A 20,549-nucleotide genomic window follows, 5' to 3' on the forward strand; every position below is an offset into this window, starting at 1 on the left:
GTTCTTCATCTTCTCTTCTTTATACATGTCTATGCTTTTTTTTCTGTTTTTTTTACTGTAGTTGTAATTTTAGGTTATTTTGAATTCCCTCTCATAATTAGTAAATTAACCGGATTCGATTTAATACTCCGTCGTTTTGACAGTTTTATATATATGAAAAAATATTTTTTATTTTATATAAAAATTCATCTCTACTCTTTCCTTAATACTCCTTTTCAATTCATCTCTACTCTTTCGTTAATACTCCTTTTCAATTCATCTCATCTCTATTTTGAATTCCTTATATTTTTTTATTTTTAATCTCTACTCTTTCATAAGGAAAATTTGACTAAACAATTTGTAATAAATAATTCAACACATTTGTAATAAATAGTTATTAATTTCAAAGTTTTATTTGTAGAAGTTTGAATATAACTAATAATACATGAACTCATAAAAGCACAATCACTAAATTGGCAATTTGATATTGTATCCGAAAAAAAAACTCATGGATATTTTACAAACCCTCAAAGTGGGTTTAGACGGGGCACATATAATTATCCAACTTGTGTAATACCACTTTTAGAGATTTTAACTCCTAATCCTAATTAAATATGACACCTCTATACTTTCAAAATATCAAAATTGTCTTCGATTGAAAATTGAATGAAATTTTCGTTCAAAATTTTTATAGTTAAAAATGAAATTTTTGGTATAATTTTTTTTTGTAGATTGTAAATTTTTGGCATGTTAGAAATTTCAAAATTTTTGGTAAGTTTCAATTAATTTTAGAAATTTTGAAATTTATCATTTAATACCGAAAAAATTTTAGCCAAAGTAAAATTTATGATAGTGTTATTTGTTTGAAATTTTAAACCTCATGATTTTGCTGACATTTATGGATGGTTTTGATTGGTGTAAATATGGGGATCACTTGTTGTTTAATAAAAACATCTTAAAAAATATCTCTTCCTTAATTTTTGATTAAGGCAGAATGTACTTCAATTGAGTTTCACCTCCGGTAGAGTTTCAGCTTCTAGATGACACCTCATCTCTCGTCGGTTTGACGTCCAAGTTGAATGAATTGTTGCTTGATACCGAAAACAGAAATGTGAGAAAGATCGAGTTTCGTGAAGATTGAATTGGTACTGTCGGGAAGGGGAAATACAATCTTATTGAATTGAAGACCGATGAAGATGTGAAGGATATGCGAAGATAATTTTGTCGTAGGATAACAAATGGGTCGATCGAGTTAGGTGCTAAGATTTCAAGATTTGTTGACGACATAATTAAGATGCTGAAACGTCCAGAATCATATGGTAGTGTTTAAGTTTTCTTATTTATTATTGCTTTCTTAAGTTATGTTTAAGTTATGTAATGCACTGCCAATCGAAACGCCAACCACTCTCTGATTGTAAGTCGATTTCTTTTTGTCGCTTCTTCCCATGGAATATCTTCAAGCTGCATTTCAGAATTATTGATTTGTTGATTGTCAGTAGGGTTTGAAGTGTTTGCTTGATGCTTTACGTTAGGCATATAACCATCTTCACCGCATGGAAAAAGCAATGGATATTGATATCCTAAATAACCGGTATGATACTCATCAATTCTTTGAAGATCACCAAACTTTTTTTGCATTATGATATCTTTTTTTCCCGGCGATATCAACATCTCCCACAATCAAAGCAGCCACCTCAGACATAGTGGGTTGATTGTATATCCTTCCATCACTTTTCCGGTCATAAATAAGATGAAGTTTCAAATCAGAAACATTTAATTATTCCAATATATCCTTGGCCATCCGAAATGATTAAGCATGAATGTTGTTTTCCTACAACATTTTAAACAATTTAAAAACAATCCCAACGTCAACTCCACTTTTTGTCCTATAAGCCAATAAGATAAATATAAATTTCAAGTATTATTTGTCACTACCGTAAACATAATATACATTGCAAATATGAAAAACCATGTTATAAGACATACCTTATTCCATTAATTCTATTTTGAATTTCATTCTCTGTATCGTAAATATAGAGTTGCACGAATTTAGAATTTTGATTCGGCAATGGTAACATGCTACCAATTTTGTGGTAGAACTGACCTTGAATACGGAAAGTAGGAGGACAACTACCATTATTAAAACAATTATTTATTTTTGCACCAAGATATGTAAACGCGGACATCATGTTGTACATTCTAATTTGTTGTTGAAATATTCTTGACTCACTTGTTTCACTGCCAAATAACAGGTCCTGCAACACTTTAGGTGGCATCTTTAGCAAAGGAAGTTAAATACTTTCCATTTCCACAACACATTGAAAATTTAGGATTTGTAGTATTTCGACTCTTATATTTTCTTTCCCGATACCACGTACGGGCACCACACTTAAGACATTGAACAATTGGATATCATATGTTACAATAACATCCTCTAACAAATAAAAATAAAACACAGTTAAACCTTCATCAATCTCTTTGATGCAACCATGATTACAATTTTAAACAACAACATGGTCATAATAATACCTGCTTCAGAAGAAGTTCTAGTTGTAAAATCTATTGTATTATTATCAATGTTGTCATACGATCCACCATCTGACTATGAATTATAACTTACTAAAACCAAACACATTACCAACCCGATCAATAAGTTATTATAATAAATTTTATATCTATAAGTAGGGTATAATATAAAACTACCTTCATAATTGCTATCTTCAGAATCCATAAACAGATTATTAGTTTTAGAAGGTGACATATAACTTATGTTTGACTCAGGAAACAACATATGTATTAGCTAATGTGGTATCAAATCTCTTTGACAAATTAACACCTAATCTGTTTATTTGAAAGGACGAAACTTTTCTGAATTTGAAATTGCCCCTTGTATTGGGTTGGGTTCTGGAAGATGTTATGTGTTGAATATTTTGAGTAAAATTGGATGGAATATTGCTAGTTATGGGTGATAACATGTTACTACTGACAATAGTTGAATAATTGGATTGAATGTTTGCGAATGTAGTCCTTAAACCCGAACGTCGTTGCTCAGCACGTGGAGCAAATTCATATTCATTCTCTTTATTCATAGTCTTCATCCTCTTTGATTTCTTCTGTCTGAGTACATTCATTCTACTTACACTTGCATTTGCAACCTTCATTCTCTTAATTCCACGTATAAAATTGGAATGTTCATCATCATTGGTAAGATTCATTATCTAGTAAATCTTTGTCAGTAATGTTTTTTCAAGAAGGAATATGGTTGATCATAAATAATCAACATAATCTGCTAAACAATAACATTTTATTCATATCTATATAATTGAGATTTTCGTAATAATGAAAACCACTACCCTATACTCCAATATTGAATATATACTCAAAAACCTCCACGTTAAGACCACTATCCTATGCACAATCTATTAGAGTTTAGTTAATGTCAAAACACAACTATGGTATTAATTGTCTAATGTAATAATTGTTTACCTAGTAACATAAACCGTCAAAAGGAAACTTCATTGAACTTAACTTTGGAATATTCAACAATTTTATTACAATGTTATTGATATGTTAGCATCTGATATTCCTCCGTATTAAAGCAACTGATGACCTTCTCAGCCATTGAAATCTTATTTTAATAAATAATTTTGTTGCTGTTATTAGCAATTAAATTCATATTTGAGATCAATTTAAGTTAATAATTATCGGTAGTTGCTTACAATTATAACCCAAACAAGTCAAAGTATATTGGGTACTTTAAAATTCGTCCAACATTATATGCATTACATAAAGTGCATTAACAAATGTACACTACACAGTGATATATATATATATATATATATATATATATATATATATATATATATATATATATATATGTATATATATATAACAACTTTACATTATAATTCGGTTATTAAAAATTAAATAAAATAAATAAAACAATTGAATATATCACAGTACAAACTTTTTGGTTCATTAAACTTTGACAATTTTGATTCATATATATATATATATATATATATATATATATATATATATATATATATATATATATATATATATATATATATATATATATATATTAAATACACTGTATTATTATGTTATATAGTAATATTATGTAGCATTCGCAGAGTTTAACAAAATAGTTTGAACAAAATAGTCAGAAAAATAAAATGGATAAAAAAAATCTCATGAAATTACAAAAAAAAATGGATAGACATTGTAAAATTATATTTGCATAAGTGATCATTCAAAAAATATTGTAGATTCCTCTAACAGGATGTAATAAAATAGTTCAAAAGATAACTAAACTATGCCCAATAATTGTAAATATCTAATACACAACTTTCTGAAAAAAGTTAAATGGTAACAATAAAAACTTAAAATGACCTTTTGAACGGATGAACAATATTTCAACTGTTCGGCTCAATCTTTACTTTCTTTGGTGGTTTGATTCTAGAGTATTGTGTAGCTCCAACAATGTCATAGTCAAGATCGTCATCCTTTGAAACTGATGAATTCACTTTAATTGGAGTTACATCATTGTTAAAATTAGGTTCATTCTCTCCACATGCAGACATTGAATGCTACATAAAATATAAACAGATAATCAGCAATATAAATAAGGATAAATGTAAAAAAAAAAAAAAAGCAAACATATCATACGAAGATGCCAATGGTTTATACTTATGGTAGATAAATCAACATTCTCTTCACTGCTTACAACCTTTGCATTCTGCATTTTAGAATAAATATAAAGAAATACAAAAATATAAGATATATTTACAACAACATCATTATAATATTTATTATGAAAGAATATGTAACCTACAACAGAACTTAATTGAGAATTGGCTTCACTTGCAACAACCTTTGGACGTTGAGGTTTAGACTGATTCTGAACGGTGCTAAAGAAATATTATAAATGGTTGTTGAAATTGATAATAATTATGACTTCGTGGAAGTTGAAATAAAAAATAACACGATATACTTCGTAATTGATGTATTCATTTACTATCTGAGTATAAAATGATTCATCGGTATCAAGCTTATGAACCGAAGCTTGACTAAAATTTGGTTGAACCTTAACTTTAAATGTCATTTTCTTGTTCAAAAGCAAATCAAGCTCATCAGGATACACCATAGATCATCTTCTCCATCTGATTGAAATTATTATCGATAAATTACTCTTATTAATCATGATTAGTAAAATTATTTAGAAATTTTAATTGAATCATAAAAATAGTTATACCTCCAACATTGATTTATGCGTCTCTTAAGTTGTTTTGCCTATGATATTCACACAATCACTATCCCATAATACAAATCGATACTTTGCATCTCCATCTCTTACATAAATCTCAACCTTATACCTATGACAATTTTAAAATATATTTTTAAATTATTTTTATATTATGACATGATAAACCCGTCGAACAGAAATACAATGGTTCAAATTTAACCTTGGTATATGTTATTTAACATCTTCACCACAACCACATTTATAAGAATGTGTAGGAGCAATAGATTTTAAAGAGTATTTTGTGCAACCATAGTAGAACCATTCGTATTTCGAAATAACAAACTTCAACTTGGAAGCTACAATAACACATATAGTCTCCTAATAATTCATTATATCAGAGTGAATTAATAAACATAAATTAGAGTTTTCTTTTTATAAATCAAATTGAATATAATAACAATTTATAAAGTGTACCTGCTTTAACTCGCAGAAGTCACTTAAAAACATGCATTTGGCATTATAAACAAACCTTCCAACCGATGTAAACTGTGTTCCATCAGACCAGTTAGACAATGTTTAGATGGATTGTGTAGGTTTTTTATTCTTCTACGAATCAGGTAACCTAAAGAAAATAACATTTCAAGTATTATCAAAAACTACAACAAAAAACATAATCAACTTGTATAACAGATTTAACAGAAAATATGTAATTTCCAAGATAATATACTTTGACAAAAGTTCTTGGATAACAAGTATGTCTTTGTTGATCAACAATTTTGAGTCACTCCATCCATTGCAAACTGTTTAATTTTACAAAAATAGATTTGAATGAAGAAACACAAATACTATTTACATCAAATAATATTATAATATACTATGCATATGTATTTTTGATTCCATAAAATAACCTTCAATCCTTAATCATTGTATGAGTCAGAACAGTGACAATTGCTCCATATTTTGTTTCATCTTGATAGTAACTTAAAAACTTATATCCATAGATGTCACATAAACTGCAGATTATAATATTGCCCATAAACATAATTTTGAAGAAAGTTTAAAATTATGTAAATTCAACATATAAAAGTATTAAATGATACAAAATATAACAGATTTACCTCAAATTACTAAGTCTCAACGAAACCACAATCTTCTTCCCGTCTGACTTCGACTGGTAATTGTTAATTTCGTGGACAACACCTATAATATTTGATAAACAAAGACATATTAGGTTACAATTGAAAAAGATATTGAGCAAGATGTTATTCTATTAATATAATATCATGTAAAGGAAATACCTTCAAGTCTGTCGACTTTACAATCTCAAAGGGTTTCAGAAAATTCGTTGAAGAAAAACTTTTTAGGGGAAATAGTGCCAAGTTCAATAGGCTTCACAATTGTACCACTTAGGAAAACAAACTTCTTCATGTGATTGCAAACCTTCAATTGAAAGTCATTACATTACAATTATTTATTATGCAAGTCATATCTTCTTTCAACAATTGTTTCCACTTTGTGGTATGGTCACTTCGAATCAAAACCTGAATTCGATCACCATACAATAGAAATAGTATAATACAACATGTTTCATTAGTATTCGAATGAGTATAATAAAAAAAGGAAAAAAAAACAAAAAAACAACCATAATGCATCAGACGTTTGCATCCATTACAATCATTTCAATGTGTTATATACCCTTCCTATTAGGAAGGCTCCAAAGATCAAGAATACGAACAACAAGACACCATGTCTCCTTCGAATCATTGATATCAACGATGTTGTCGAATTTGCGCGACATTGATTCCTGCAAAGTAATATGACGAAAAAAAAATGCCAGGGAAAAGAACAACAAAATGTTACCGCAAAATTGCATGTCAATCATTCATTGCTGCTTATTGATATTACTAAATTAAAAAACGCAAGGGAAAGAAACATGAAATTTGATGACAATATCAAGTTAGCACGAAGGAAAAAAAACGCCCAGGAGATAAAAAATGAATTAGTGAAGAGAAAAAAAGCAATTCAAACCTTAAATTCAAATTTGAAAACTTAACATTATTGTGAAAAATGGAACGACCAACTATTGAGAAGAACTATTTTATTCTAAAGAAGACTGTATAAGGGATTTTAAAAACATAAGTAATTAAAACGTGTCTTTTGGATATTTGTGAAATGCATTTAACATGTTAGTAATAATAGGAATGATTAGTTAAATGAAAATTACCAATCTATAATTAACTTTTAGTTAAATAATAATGTAAAAATGGAGCTTCTATAGTATATCCCCTATGCATGAAAAATATAGAAAATAAAAAAGTGGAAATTAATAAATACTAATACTATTGTGAAGCCGTTAGGCAATGGACCGCCAAGTTTTGGCACCCAACCAATAGTTCCTATAGTGACACGTGTACAAAGAGAAAGATCCAACTGAAACCGTTTAAACGATTTTCACTGCATCCTTATGCGCATCACATTCACATCTTCTTCTCAGAAAGTTTTAATCGGTTCTTGATTCTCGATTTTGAGATCAGAGATAAGAAAATGGCGAAATCTAGCGCCGACGATGCTGAACTCCGGCGAGCTTGCGAGACTGCAATTGAAGGCACGAAACAGAAGATCGTCATTTCCATCCGAGTCGTGAAGACTCTCGGTACCTGGGGAAAAGCTGCCATGCTTGGTCGTCAAATGGCTAAACCTAGGGTTCTCGCTATCTCTAGTACGCACCATTACTCTTTCACTCTGCATTTTCTCTATTAATGCTCGAATCCCTGTTCGGAAAATTATGGAGGACCGAAAATTTAACTTCTAATCGCAATAAAATTTGTCAGTGAAAAAAATTGAAATGTAGCATTGCTGCATTCCGTATGTGTCTTGCGAGGCTCATTAGAAGAAGTGCATGTTATCCTGGTTGTGTTGGGAAATGTAATAATTACTCGGTTCTGAGGATATGTACAAGCTTAGGGTATATGTTTGAGGGTTTACTTGATTTTGTAAGGAGTTTACATGTAAGGTTTATGCATCATTATGCATTCAAATACTTGATTCTGAGTTATGAAACAAGTTAATAGGCAATTTCTGTTTCATAAACAGCCGGCATAGCGGATGATTTGGTCAGAGATTAGAAAACTATGATTCTCTTGTTTTAATTTAACAAATGATTGTAGATTTTTCCCTCTCGTAGTTTGTATGAATGCGAAGAATTGGCATTTTGAGACATTAGTTCGCACTGTATTCTTATCTAGTTTATATATTGGTAAGATTCTCTTGGTTGAACAAAACAGAATAGAAAGGGGAAATCTTCTTTTTCTCTACTCTTCTCTGAGTAGGTGATTGCATGTGGTCACCTCGTGTTAGTGCTGCAATTAGTTGTTTAATTCTTTCTTTGTATGAGTGTTAGTGACAACATGTTATTTTGTGTAGCGAAAGCGAAAACTCAACGGACAAAAGCTTTTCTTCGAGTTTTAAAGTATTCAAATGGAGGAGTTCTTGAGGTGATTTCCTTCTCATCTGAGAAGCTGTTTTTTTCCATGCATGTTGCTAGTGTTTTTGTTTTTGTTTTTTTGTTGTTACCAAGGTTTTCTGTCCATCCTATTCCATAATCCATATTTCATGTCCTGGTTTCCCAAAGAAGGAACAAAGTCTGCATTACAAAAATGACCTTTTATTTATTGATTCCCATTGAAATAATGTTCCTACCACTTTTGTTGCCTCCTTTTTTATTTAAATTGGTCAACATATACAACTTACCCCTAGCAACTTTGGCAAACACCCTTGCTGCAAGGTTTGTCCGTATCCATTTTGCTTTACCTGAAGTAAAGAGATTGTCTACCTTGCCTTTGTTGGTAAAAGAAACAGATTAACTGAAACGGGGTCAGCTAATACCTCACAGCCCCCGCCCTGAGTTTGTCTTGGTTAGATGTCTTAAAGTTCAATGGAAAAAGAGTATTGTTGCTGTGTAATATTTATTGTTCTTGCAGCCTGCTAAGATATACAAGCTGAAGCATCTCTCAAAAGTGGAAGTTGTATCTAATGATCCCAGTGGATGTACATTTACTTTGGTAATATTTCATATTTCTTCCCCACAAATCTTTATGTTATGAAAATTATTGATGTAGGACAATCTGAGCAGGGTGCTCTGCTGATAACCTAGGGTTCCCCTACTCTTTGAATGAAGAAAACTTAATACACTATACATATATTCTCTGTTTCTAGAATCGAAGCAAATCAAGATACATCCATTTTCTCTTACTTATCTTTTTTTTTCTCCGGTGGGATGTGGATTATTGATGAATATATATCTTACAGGGATTTGATAACCTTAGAAATCACAGTGTGGCTCCTCCACAGTGGACAATGCGCAATATTGATGACAGGTTATACCATTGATAGAAACATATAATCTAAGCACGTAAATTTCAACAGTCTATGACTGTATATAAGGAGATGGACTTTTCTTCGCTGTATCTATTACATTTTGCAGGAACCGCCTTCTGCTTTCTATCTTGAATATCTGCAAAGATGCCCTGGGCCGCCTTCCTAAAGTTGTTGGTGTCGATGTTGTGGAGATGGCTCTTTGGGCTAAGGTGCATAATGGTCTTCTAATACTTAAACTTGAAGTTTGTTTACAATCAAGCTACAGTCATGGTCTTGTAAACCTGTTAAATTTCAAGTCTTCAACATTTACTACTTTGGATGGAGGGTGACTTCTCTCATAAGTGATCTTGAAGTCCTTGATTTAATGCTTAGAATGTTAAACTCTAATGACTATGCCCTTGATGAGTAATTTTTGTTAATTACTCTTGACCGTATGTTCTCTCTATTTATTTTTACCAACGTGATATAGGAAAACACACCTGCAGTTTCCACTCAAAATAACCGAGCAGATGGCGCTACTGTTGAATATCATGTCAATGAAGCAGAATTGAAAGTCAATGTTGAGAAGGAGCTTGTCTCCCAAGCAGAGGAAGAGGACATGGAAGCTCTTTTGGGAAAGTAGGTGCTATCTGCCTTAAAATGTATTCTGAGGTTAAACTTTTGTGATGTGTAAGCATATCATTAATGTCTTACGGGTGCAGAGGGTTTATTCAATACCACCGAAAGCCTTTATCTCTTTCATCTTAAATTTTTTGGCCATATTTTATGATTGATATTGGTACAGGGAATTCATAAATTAGTTGCTAATATCATGTTGGTGTATTTTTTAAACATACTAGAAGCATCTTGTGGATAGAACTAAGCCAACGCCCAAGTAGGGATTAGTTTATACCCAAAAGCAGTGTCGTCAATAACGAGTGCTGGATTGTGAGATCTTATGTGCTAAGACGCCTGAGAGTATTATGATAAGAGAAAGATCGTTTTTGTCGCCGGCGTGGTCAAGATCGGCCGTTTTGAAGCAAGATTGTAAAAAAAACGTGTTGGGGCTTATTTTGGGGCCTTTATTATAATTTTCATGTGTGCGCGCACATGCACGCGTGTGTGTGTTAACGATACGATTTTTATGATCTTTCACAAGCCGGTCGATCCTACTTAAGATCTCGTGCTTGACTACATTGCCTAAACGGGTGTCATCACACCCGTGGAGTTACTACCCCACAAAAAATAGAAAGTAGTGAACATGATGTTTCTATATACTTTTATCAAAAAGAATTCAAAGGAAACAACTATGTAATTGCATTGGCTGGATACATATATAATTCATTTACATTTCTATAAAAAAGTTAAACAGTATCTTCTTTTTATAATATCAATGTGCAGAATTAAATTGTTGTAGTTTTTGAATGGGCAGTTATATCACGGGTATTAGTCAAGCAGAGGCGTTTTCTGAAAGGTTGAAAAGAGAGCTCCAGGCTCTGGAAGCAGCAAATGTGCATGCTATTTTAGAAAGTGAACCTTTGATAGATGAGGTACAACTATTCTTTGAGTTGATTATTACATTTCTTTTACTGGTATCACCTTATTGTTTACTTAGGTTTAACAGGCCCTTTAGTTTTATATATTATATTGTTGCTTAATTTCCTCCCTTGTCAATTGATAATATTAGACTGAAAAATCTGTTTATTTATGTTTTTCAAGTTATGATTATAATTACTTAAACCAATACAGCTTGGATTCTTGACCCTTCATTTAGATTAAACGATTTTCTTGATTTATCCCTTCGGTTTTGGGCCTAACCCTACCCCCAAAACTGACATATGCCCAAGTCTTTTAAACACTATCTAAGACACATCCCTAGTCAATGTGTGATTCTCAACACCCCCTCATGCTCAAGACTGAACATTTGATGCATGGAGTAATGTGGATGGAATAACAGGGATCTCAAAACACCCTTTCACACTCACAACTGAACATCTAGAATGTGTGTTGATGATGGTGGAATATCAGAGATCTTGATCCAATAACGGTACTCTAGGATAAGCTCTAACACCATCTTAGATTTTGGGCTTAATTGAACATCATAAAAAGTGACTCATAAGGTGAGAACTGTCAAAGTGTTATAAGCCCTACTTAGGCCATATCTTTAGTTGACGTGAGGCTCAACTTTATATCATATTTTCCACTTAAACCATTAAAGTTGTTGTGGTAACAACACTATGATTGGAAAACGCTTCTTCATTTTATTAATCCTCATGTTTCTCATAATTGGTTGTTTAAATTGCATTCACATGTTTTTATGTAGTGACACATACCAATTTGTGTCTTGAAGGTGTTGCAAGGGCTTGAAGCTGCTTCAAATTGTGTGGAAGACCTGGATGAATGGTTAGGCATGTTCAATGTGAAACTCAGACACATGAGGGAGGATATTGAATCAGTAAGGGCTTCTACACTTCAAGTTGGAGCACAATGTGCCTATTCACAATTTTCTTTATGGTTTTATAGCAGTGCTTGTGGTAATCCATGTTCATTCATTTGATATCTTAGTTTTCTGGCTAGAGCATTGCATAGCGCATTCACAAGTGTAGTTGGTTGTTTTTTATTTTTTATGGTTCGATCTCTTTTGTTTTTCTTTATGCTGTTGTCACCACAATAGCAAAGATGCTTTTGATATTTTTTTTTCCTTTCTTTTCTTTTTTGTTAACTCTGATGTCCTATTATATTAGTATTGGAAAAAATTGAAAAAAGCAGTTATATTTTATTCGTCAGCCTTAGGCTGGTTTATATAGTGAAGATACATTTATTTTTTTCTTAATTGAGAATAAAGAAAAATAAAGGTAGTATTAAAGACAATAATAAAATTGGAAATAATATATTTTCCAACACCCTCCCTCAAGTTGGTGCATAGATATCTATCATGCCCAACTTGTCTATCAAATATTCAAAAGTAGGCCTTGCCAAACTTTTGGTCAGGATATCCGCAGTTTGTTGACTTGAAGTCATGAAGGGTATACATATGATTCCCGCATCTAACTTCTCCTTTATGAAGTGTCGATCAATCTCGATATGCTTGGTTCTGTTTGAACTGGATTATGAGCTATGCTAATAGCAGCTTTACTGTCAGAGTACAATTTCAATGGAAGCTCAATTTTCATCTTAAGTTATTCTAGGACTCTAAGGATCCATAATCCTTCACAAATACCTTGAGACATAGCTCTAAACTCGCCCTCTGCACTACTCCTTGCTACAACTCCTTGTTTCTTGCTCCTCCATGTCACAAGATTACCCCAAACATAGGTACAATATCCAGAGGTTGATCTTCTATCTGTGATTGAACCTGCCCAATCGACATCGGTGAAGATAGACACATTTTTTTCACTAGTCTTCTTAAAATATAATCCTTTTCCAGGATTTCCCTTCAAATATCTCAGTATCCTATAGACTGACTCAAGATGTTCCTCGAAAGGAGAATGCATAAACTGACTCACTACACTAACTGAGAAAGCAATATCAGGTCGGGTGTGTGACAAATAAATCAGTTTCCCAACCAATCTCTGATATCTCCCAGTATCAACAGAAACATTACCTTCTCCCCAAAGTTTAGCATTAGGATCCATAGGCGTATCTGCAGGACGACATCCACTCATTCTTGTTTCTTTCAACAAGTCTATATTGTATTTCTGCTGTGAAACCACAATACCAGTTTTTGACCGAGCAACCTTCATACCTAGAAAATATCTCATGAATCCCAAGTCCTTGATTTCAAAGTCTACTGCCGATTTCTCTTTTACTCTTTCCATTTCCACTGTATCGTCTCCAGTAAGGACAATATCATCAACATAAACAATCAGGACAACAACTTTTTCATTGTGGGAGAATTTTGTGAACAAGGTGTGGTCAGTCTGTCCTTGGATGTACCCTTGTTTCTTCATGGACCGAGTAAATTTTTCAAACCAAGTTCTAGGGGACTGCTTTAATCCATACAAAGACTTATTTAGTTTGCACACATTTGATCCAAATTTGTTTTCAAAGCCAGGAGGAATGTCCATATATACTTCTTATAGATCGCCATTAAGAAAGACATTCTTAACATCTAACTGATGCAAAGGACAATCCATGTTAGCAGTAAGAGACAAGAATTCTGGCAGTGTTCAATTTTGCAACAGGAGCAAATGTCTCTGAGTAATCTATACCATAGGTCTGAGTAAAGCCTTTAGCCACCAAGCGAGCCTTGTACCTTTCAATTGATCCATTTGAATTATACTTCACAGTAAACACCCATTTGCATCCAACTGTCTTCTTGCCATTTGGTAGTGACGTAACACTCCAAGTTTTGTTCTTTTCAAGAGCTTTCATCTCCACAAGTACAGCTTCCCTCCACTTTGGAATTTCTAGAGCAACCTGTACACTTTTTGGAATTTCTACACTAGACAATTTTGAAGTGAAGGCAGACATAGATGAAGACAAATTTGAATATGATATAAAATTGGACATGGGATGTTTAGTGAAAGATCTGATAGGTTTTCTAATGGCAACATGATCATCTATATCAGGATACAAAAATACGACTCTCAGAAATAGAGATAGACTTACCTTTTCTTTTGTTAGGAAATTGATCATTCCCCGATTCAAATCCTGAAAGACACAGTGAGATCGGAAAAAATTAGTTTGACAATTTATATCTTGGGCTAATTTACTGACGGATATTAAATTACAAGATAAATTTGGAACATGAAGGACATTTTTAAGAGTTAACATTGGAGACAACACAACTGACCCTTTACCTGCAATGGTTGAAAAAGAGCCATCTGCGATTTTTATTTTTTGATTACCTGCACATGGACTATATGAAGAGAACAAAGTAGATTCACCTGTCATGTGATCGGAGGCTCCTGAATCTACTATCCAAGCATGACTGAGACTGACACTAAGAAATGCAAAATTACCTTTTGTTGCTATAGAGCAAGAAGGGGTTGGAGACTCGAGGAGTTTGTACAGTCTATCTAATTGCTCCGTAGTGAGTGGAAACTGAGACGGAGGAGGTTGCTGCCCTTGATCAGAATTACTAGCCTGAAATGCACGACCACTTTTCTTCTTCCAGTTAGAAGGTTTGTCTTTGAGCTTCCAACAAGTTTCACGTGTATGCCCATTCGCGTTTGCAGTGATCACACCAAGAAACTTTGTCTGACCTTCTTCCCTCGCCAAGGTTCCTAGTAGCCAGAGTTGAGCCTTCAGATTCAGAATTTCATGGTGTCTTGCCCATCATAATTCCTTGTCGTGCCTCTTTCCTTCTTATTTCTGCAAAAATTTCACGAAGAGTTGGCAATGGTACTTTTCCGCGGCCACAACCGTTTCGGTGGCCGACGCCCGATTCAGGTTGTGGTTGGTCGCCATGGTTGGATCCAGTGTAGGCCTGTGATGGGGAAGGCCATCTGTTGTTGTTATTCGCCATAGAAGGCTAAACGGGTATGTGAATCGGGTCGAACAAAAATATGTTGAGGAAAATTTTATGGTAACTCCTAAACCAACAAAAATATGTTGAGGAAAGCTTTACGGTAACCCCTAACACAGTGCTCTTGATACCATATTGGAAAAAATAGATAAAAGCTGTAATATTTTATTCGTCAGCCTTAGACTGGTTTATATAGTGAAGATACAATTATTATAATTGATTTTCTCCTTAATGGAGAATAAAGAAAAATAAAGGTAGTATTAAAGACAATAATAAAACCGGAAATAATATATTTTCCAACAATTAATAGCTTATATTTATTTTATTTTAGAAGATTTATCTTCCTAAACCAATACCAAGAACAAAGTGAAAATGAAAAGGTAAGCAGGAGGAGAAGCAAAGCATGAAAATAAACACTATCTCATGATATAGCTTCAAAACAGTTACCAAGTTAATTTTGTAGCATCCAAGTTCCACTTTAATCTGGAATGGACACCTGGTTTGATGGCACATTCCGTGAATCTTTGAGTATTAGGTGCGTCATTTTCATTTGAAGCAATTTATGTTGGCTGGTGTCAAAGGATTTGAATGGTGTAAGGAGTGGTAAATTTTATGTTAACATGCTGTTTATGTTGCTTTTTAGTGTACTATGTTACATGTTAGAGTGAAATGTTTGCACTCCAAAGATATTATCTGCCTCTGAATTGGTTCAGGGATAAAATTATAAATGCAGATCTCTTTGGTATTCAGCCTGTGGCCTCGTGGAGAGGGACTGGATAGCTTTATTGTCTTGAGCTTCTTATTTAGTTTTGTTTCTCTTTTTTTTAATGTCTCTGTCAAAGAGGATATTATTGGGAACCAGTTGCTAGGAACAATATTGTTGAATGAGAGAAAGTGAGAGACATATGATGAAACTGTGTGTCTCAACTACACCACGGAGTTCTATTGGACCTTCCGTCTTTGTTGGATCTTTCGTCTTAATTGTGGTACGTCCCTAGTCGCCTTAATTGCGACACTTTGGCTTGCCTCATTGCAGCCTCTAGCACCTTCATTGTGTTAGTTTTGAAGGGGTGAATTTAATCCCACACTGCTTTGAGATATGTTATGTGTTTATAAGTGGGGGTAATCCTCACCCTATAAACCGGTTTTGTGGACGTAAATAAGGAAGATGAGTCCCTTATATTTCCTGGCCTTACTCTTAGAACTGAAAGTGATTCTGAAAAAGATGAAACTGATGTAAGATATAGGAAGAATTTAGTATATACAAGAAGGAAGACTATTCCTGAATCTACTCATGTCCAAGAGTTTGACCTGACATTGCATGAGGTAAATTCTAACTCTAGTGATTCAACTTCTGAATTTTCTCATGAACAGGAACCAAAATCCAATTCAACTCCACCACCACTACCATCACACTATCAAGATTTACACCTTCCAATTGCCCTGAGGAAAGATACCAGAAACTGTACCAAACGTCTACTTTACCCTTTATCCAACTACCTAAGTTTTGATCACGTTTCACCTACCCATAAAACCTTCCTTACAAATCTGAACACTATAAAACTACCTATCTCTCTATCTGAGACACTGTCTAACAGAAAATGAAAACAAACCATGGATTTGGAGAGGAGGGACTGAAAAAGAACAATACTTGAGAATTGGTTTCTTTATCAAATGGAAAGAAACCTGTAGGGTGCAAGTGGGTATACACTATTAAATACAAGGCAAATGGATCGATTGAGAGGAACAAGGCAAGATTGGTAGCCAGGATTCACTCAAACCTACAAAGCAGATTACTCAGAGACATTTGCTCCAGTTGCTAAAATGAATGCAGTTAGGGTGATATCATCTTTAGCAGCTAATTGTAATTGGAACTTAAACCAAATTCTGAGATGGTATCAGAGCCTATCCTAGATTCATTGTTGGGCTTCCTGCATCGCCCACGCTTTGAGCTCATTGAGGCCCAACCGTGAGGGGTGTGTTGGACTTTCCGCCTTAATTGCGGTCCGTCCCTAGTCGTCTTAATTGTGACACTTCGGCTTGCCTCCTTGCAGCTCTGAACACCTTCATTGTGTTAGCTTTGAAGGGGTGGATTTAGTCCCACATTGCTTAGAGATATGGCATGTATTGAATTTATAAGTGGGGGCAATCTTCAACCTATAAGCCGGTTTCGTAGGGATGAGTTAGGTCCAACCTAAATTCTGAGAAGTTCTATTATATAGGCTCAGAAATAAGTCAATATACAATCTACAACATTAACTATTGGGGAATATGCTAGAATGTATTAGAATATGTTATTTCTCTATATACAAAATAATCCTATATTTAAATGTTAACACTCTCCCTCACACTCCCCTCAAGTTGAAGCTTATAAATCAAATGCACCAAGCTTCAAAGTGATTTTGTAAAAACATCTGCCAACTGATCATTGGAATTGACAAAAATGTCGCTCGATTTGATCTTCTCTGTGACAAAATGACAATTTATTTCAATATGTTTGACCCTCTTATAAAAATTGAATTTGAGACAATATGCAATGCAACTTGATTATGACATATTAGTTTCATTAGCCTTGCCTCGTCAAATTGAAACTATCAACACAATGAGCTCCCATGTTACTAATGCTATGTCCTTCTATTTTGCCTCAATGTTGGATCTTGCAACTGCATTTTGCTTCTTACTTTTTTCAAATGCAAAATTTCCTTTAACAAGTACACAATACTCATAAGTGGATCGTAAATTAATGGGTGAACCTGACTAATTAGCATCTAAGTATTCAACTATCTGAGTATATCTTGTATCTTCGTAAGTGAGGCATTTTTCCGAAGCACTTTTGATGTATTTCAGATTCCGGATTTCAACATCCATGTGTTTTTGGCAAGGCGAATTTAAAAACTGCCTTACCACATTGTCTGCAAAAATGTCTGGACTAATGAATGTGAGATAGTTCAATTTCCCAACCAATCTCACATATCTCCTCGAAATCTAATAGAGGCTCTTTTGTTTAGGTATAAGTTTGACATTTTGATCCATATGAGTATCATTTGACTTGACATTCAATATACTTATTTCTTCAAGAATATCCATATCATATTTCCTTTGTGAAATTACAAGACCATCTTTAAATTAGACTATTTAAATATCTAAAAAGTAATAGAATTTACCAAAGTCTTTAGTTTGAAATTGATTAGAAAGATGTTGCTTCAACTGGAGTAATATCCTCGGATCACTAACAATGATCACAACATCATATGCATAAACAATAAGATAAATACACCCTTGGGTTAAGCGATGATAAAAACAAAACGGTTGGCTTCACTGCTAAACTCAGCATAAGGAGACTTTTTAAAACCATAAAGGGGCTTGTGTAGCCAAAAAACCATGGAAGATGACTCCCTCTAAGTAAAAAACCTAAGTGGTTGCTTCATAAATACTTCATTTTCAAGATCACCATGCAAAAAAAACATTTTTAATGTCACGCTGATGAAGAGGTTAGTGTCAGAAAGCTGCAAAATAGAGGAGTCTAACATACGCCATTTTAGCTACATGTGAGAAAGTATAGTTGCACTGCTTGTTGTATGGTAAAAGTGCACAAACATTCATCCGCAACTACAAATTTTGAGTTGTTATTTGTTGATGTGCGGGTTGTTCTGTCTCTATAGTCATGCCTGTGTCACTATTCACTGTCCCTAAAGTTTTCCAGCCACAATCAACTTTGATTTGTCAACACAATCTTATTTGGTGTTCTATTTCTGCCTTGCTAGTACACACATTTCTTTATGGAAGTTGGTGGTTTTGGTAGTCCAACTATCCGACAATTGTTAAGGTTGAACTGCCGATACCAGTCACAAAACTTGACATATCCCATGCATAAGTTAGTTGTTACAGACTAAGTTTGACGTCTGACCCAGTATCACCATGATTTGGTTTCCCGTCGTTCATGAAAGGCGGTTGTTATGTTTTCTCTTTCAAAGGGTATAGTTGTAAGTGTAAAGCTTAGTAATTGTTAACTTAAAGAGGAGTGTTATAACACAGAAATATTTTTATAATCAAAGTATCTTTTAGATTATCTCATAAGATTAGTTTCCATATTACTTAGTTATTATAATGATTTGTTTTTTCATTTTCTTTTGTATTTAGGATTAGGAGTCTTGTATCCCATAAATAGGGGGTTAGTGTTTAGTCTTTTGTATCAAAGTAATATCAACTCATTGTCTATAACATCACACCATCATTTGTTAAAGAGAAATTGATCAGTAAATGTCTAGTCGTCTAACATATTCCAGCAACATACCAAGTTGCTAACCTTCTCACTAAGCCACCTTCTCACTAAGCCACCCTGTCCTCTATGATTTCTCACTCAGAGACAAAACTACGCTGGAAGACAAGCACTCTCAGTCAATTACCTTGAATTTGAGAGGGAAGTAGTCGAGTGTACAATATAGTTTACCAAATAACAGAATCATATTCTGTTACAGCTATCACTTGAAATAACAGCCAACTACCTTATTTTTGAACTTGGAGTATTCATATTTTATGATCTCTTTAGACTAAAAGAAGACTAATATTTGTGTCAATATTCAGTCAGTGTCTCTCTTTGGTGCATATGGTTGGAAAGTAATTTGCATCTCTAAGGAGATTTCATTGAATGAACAGCTTCTTTAGGCCGAGTTTATGCAACCTGGTTATATTCTATGTAAAATTTATGGTATTTTTACTAGGCTTTCTCTCGTAGATTGTTGAGAGATTGGGTAGCTTTGCTGGATTGATGTGTTATTTAATCTCTTGTTTGTTTTCTTTTCTGTAAGGAGGTTTTCTTATCATCATAATCTTTTGTAACAATCTTCTCTGTCTACTCTTAATGAGTTTCTTCTTTAATTAAAAAAAATGATGTCTTCATGTTTCTCACTTTACTTTTCTCATTCTAGATTGAAATCCGCAATAACAAGTTGGAAATGCAATCAGTAAATAACCAATCTCTCATTGTTGAGCTTGATAAACTTGTCGAGCAATTGCATATCCCTTCTGAGGTATGTCTTTTTAAATGGTGAATTTTCATAGTTTAAAGTTTAATGGATTTAATCAAAATATTTATTTTAATGACATTTCATTTGCTGTAGTATTCAGCATTTTTGACAGGAGATTCATTTGATGAAGCGCAAATGCTTCAAAATATTGAAGCATGTGAGTGGTTGACTGGGGCCTTGCGTGCTTTTGAAGTGTCAAACATAGATCCCACTTACGCAAAGATGAGAGCTGTATGTTATTTGCCTTACTTTTGAAAAACTGTTTTGAAGCGGAAATTATGATTTTTATTCATCAATTGCTACCATTTTGATTAGTTTGATAAGTTTATTATGTTCTTATTTTGATTGGGGAGCCTCGCTTAGCAAATAAGTTATTATTTATTGGCTGCAGAAAATAAGGAAAGTGTTGAAATTGTAAGGTTTTTGATAGGGTATGAGGAAGAGAATATGCTTTTCTAAAGCTTGAGTC

The 20,549-nt window shown here is 33.4% G+C and overlaps 1 protein-coding gene across 1 annotated transcript in view; it reads left to right on the forward strand.

The window, feature by feature from the left end:
- Window positions 1-7,573: 7,573 nt before the first annotated feature.
- LOC127085348 (exocyst complex component SEC3A) overlaps window positions 7,574-20,549 on the forward strand; it is a 47,750-nt gene continuing 34,774 nt past the window's right edge. The window contains exons 1-10 of the mRNA XM_051025868.1: window positions 7,574-7,946; window positions 8,651-8,721; window positions 9,208-9,288; window positions 9,536-9,603; window positions 9,711-9,813; window positions 10,074-10,222; window positions 11,016-11,133; window positions 11,934-12,038; window positions 19,982-20,083; window positions 20,174-20,311. Of these exons, the coding sequence (XP_050881825.1) occupies window positions 7,772-7,946; window positions 8,651-8,721; window positions 9,208-9,288; window positions 9,536-9,603; window positions 9,711-9,813; window positions 10,074-10,222; window positions 11,016-11,133; window positions 11,934-12,038; window positions 19,982-20,083; window positions 20,174-20,311 (1,110 nt within the window). The 5' untranslated portion in view covers window positions 7,574-7,771. The remainder of the gene's footprint in view (window positions 7,947-8,650; window positions 8,722-9,207; window positions 9,289-9,535; window positions 9,604-9,710; window positions 9,814-10,073; window positions 10,223-11,015; window positions 11,134-11,933; window positions 12,039-19,981; window positions 20,084-20,173; window positions 20,312-20,549) is intronic.

This window comes from Lathyrus oleraceus, chromosome 5 (assembly GCF_024323335.1).
Source record: "Lathyrus oleraceus cultivar Zhongwan6 chromosome 5, CAAS_Psat_ZW6_1.0, whole genome shotgun sequence".
Classification (NCBI taxonomy): Eukaryota; Viridiplantae; Streptophyta; class Magnoliopsida; order Fabales; family Fabaceae; genus Lathyrus; species Lathyrus oleraceus.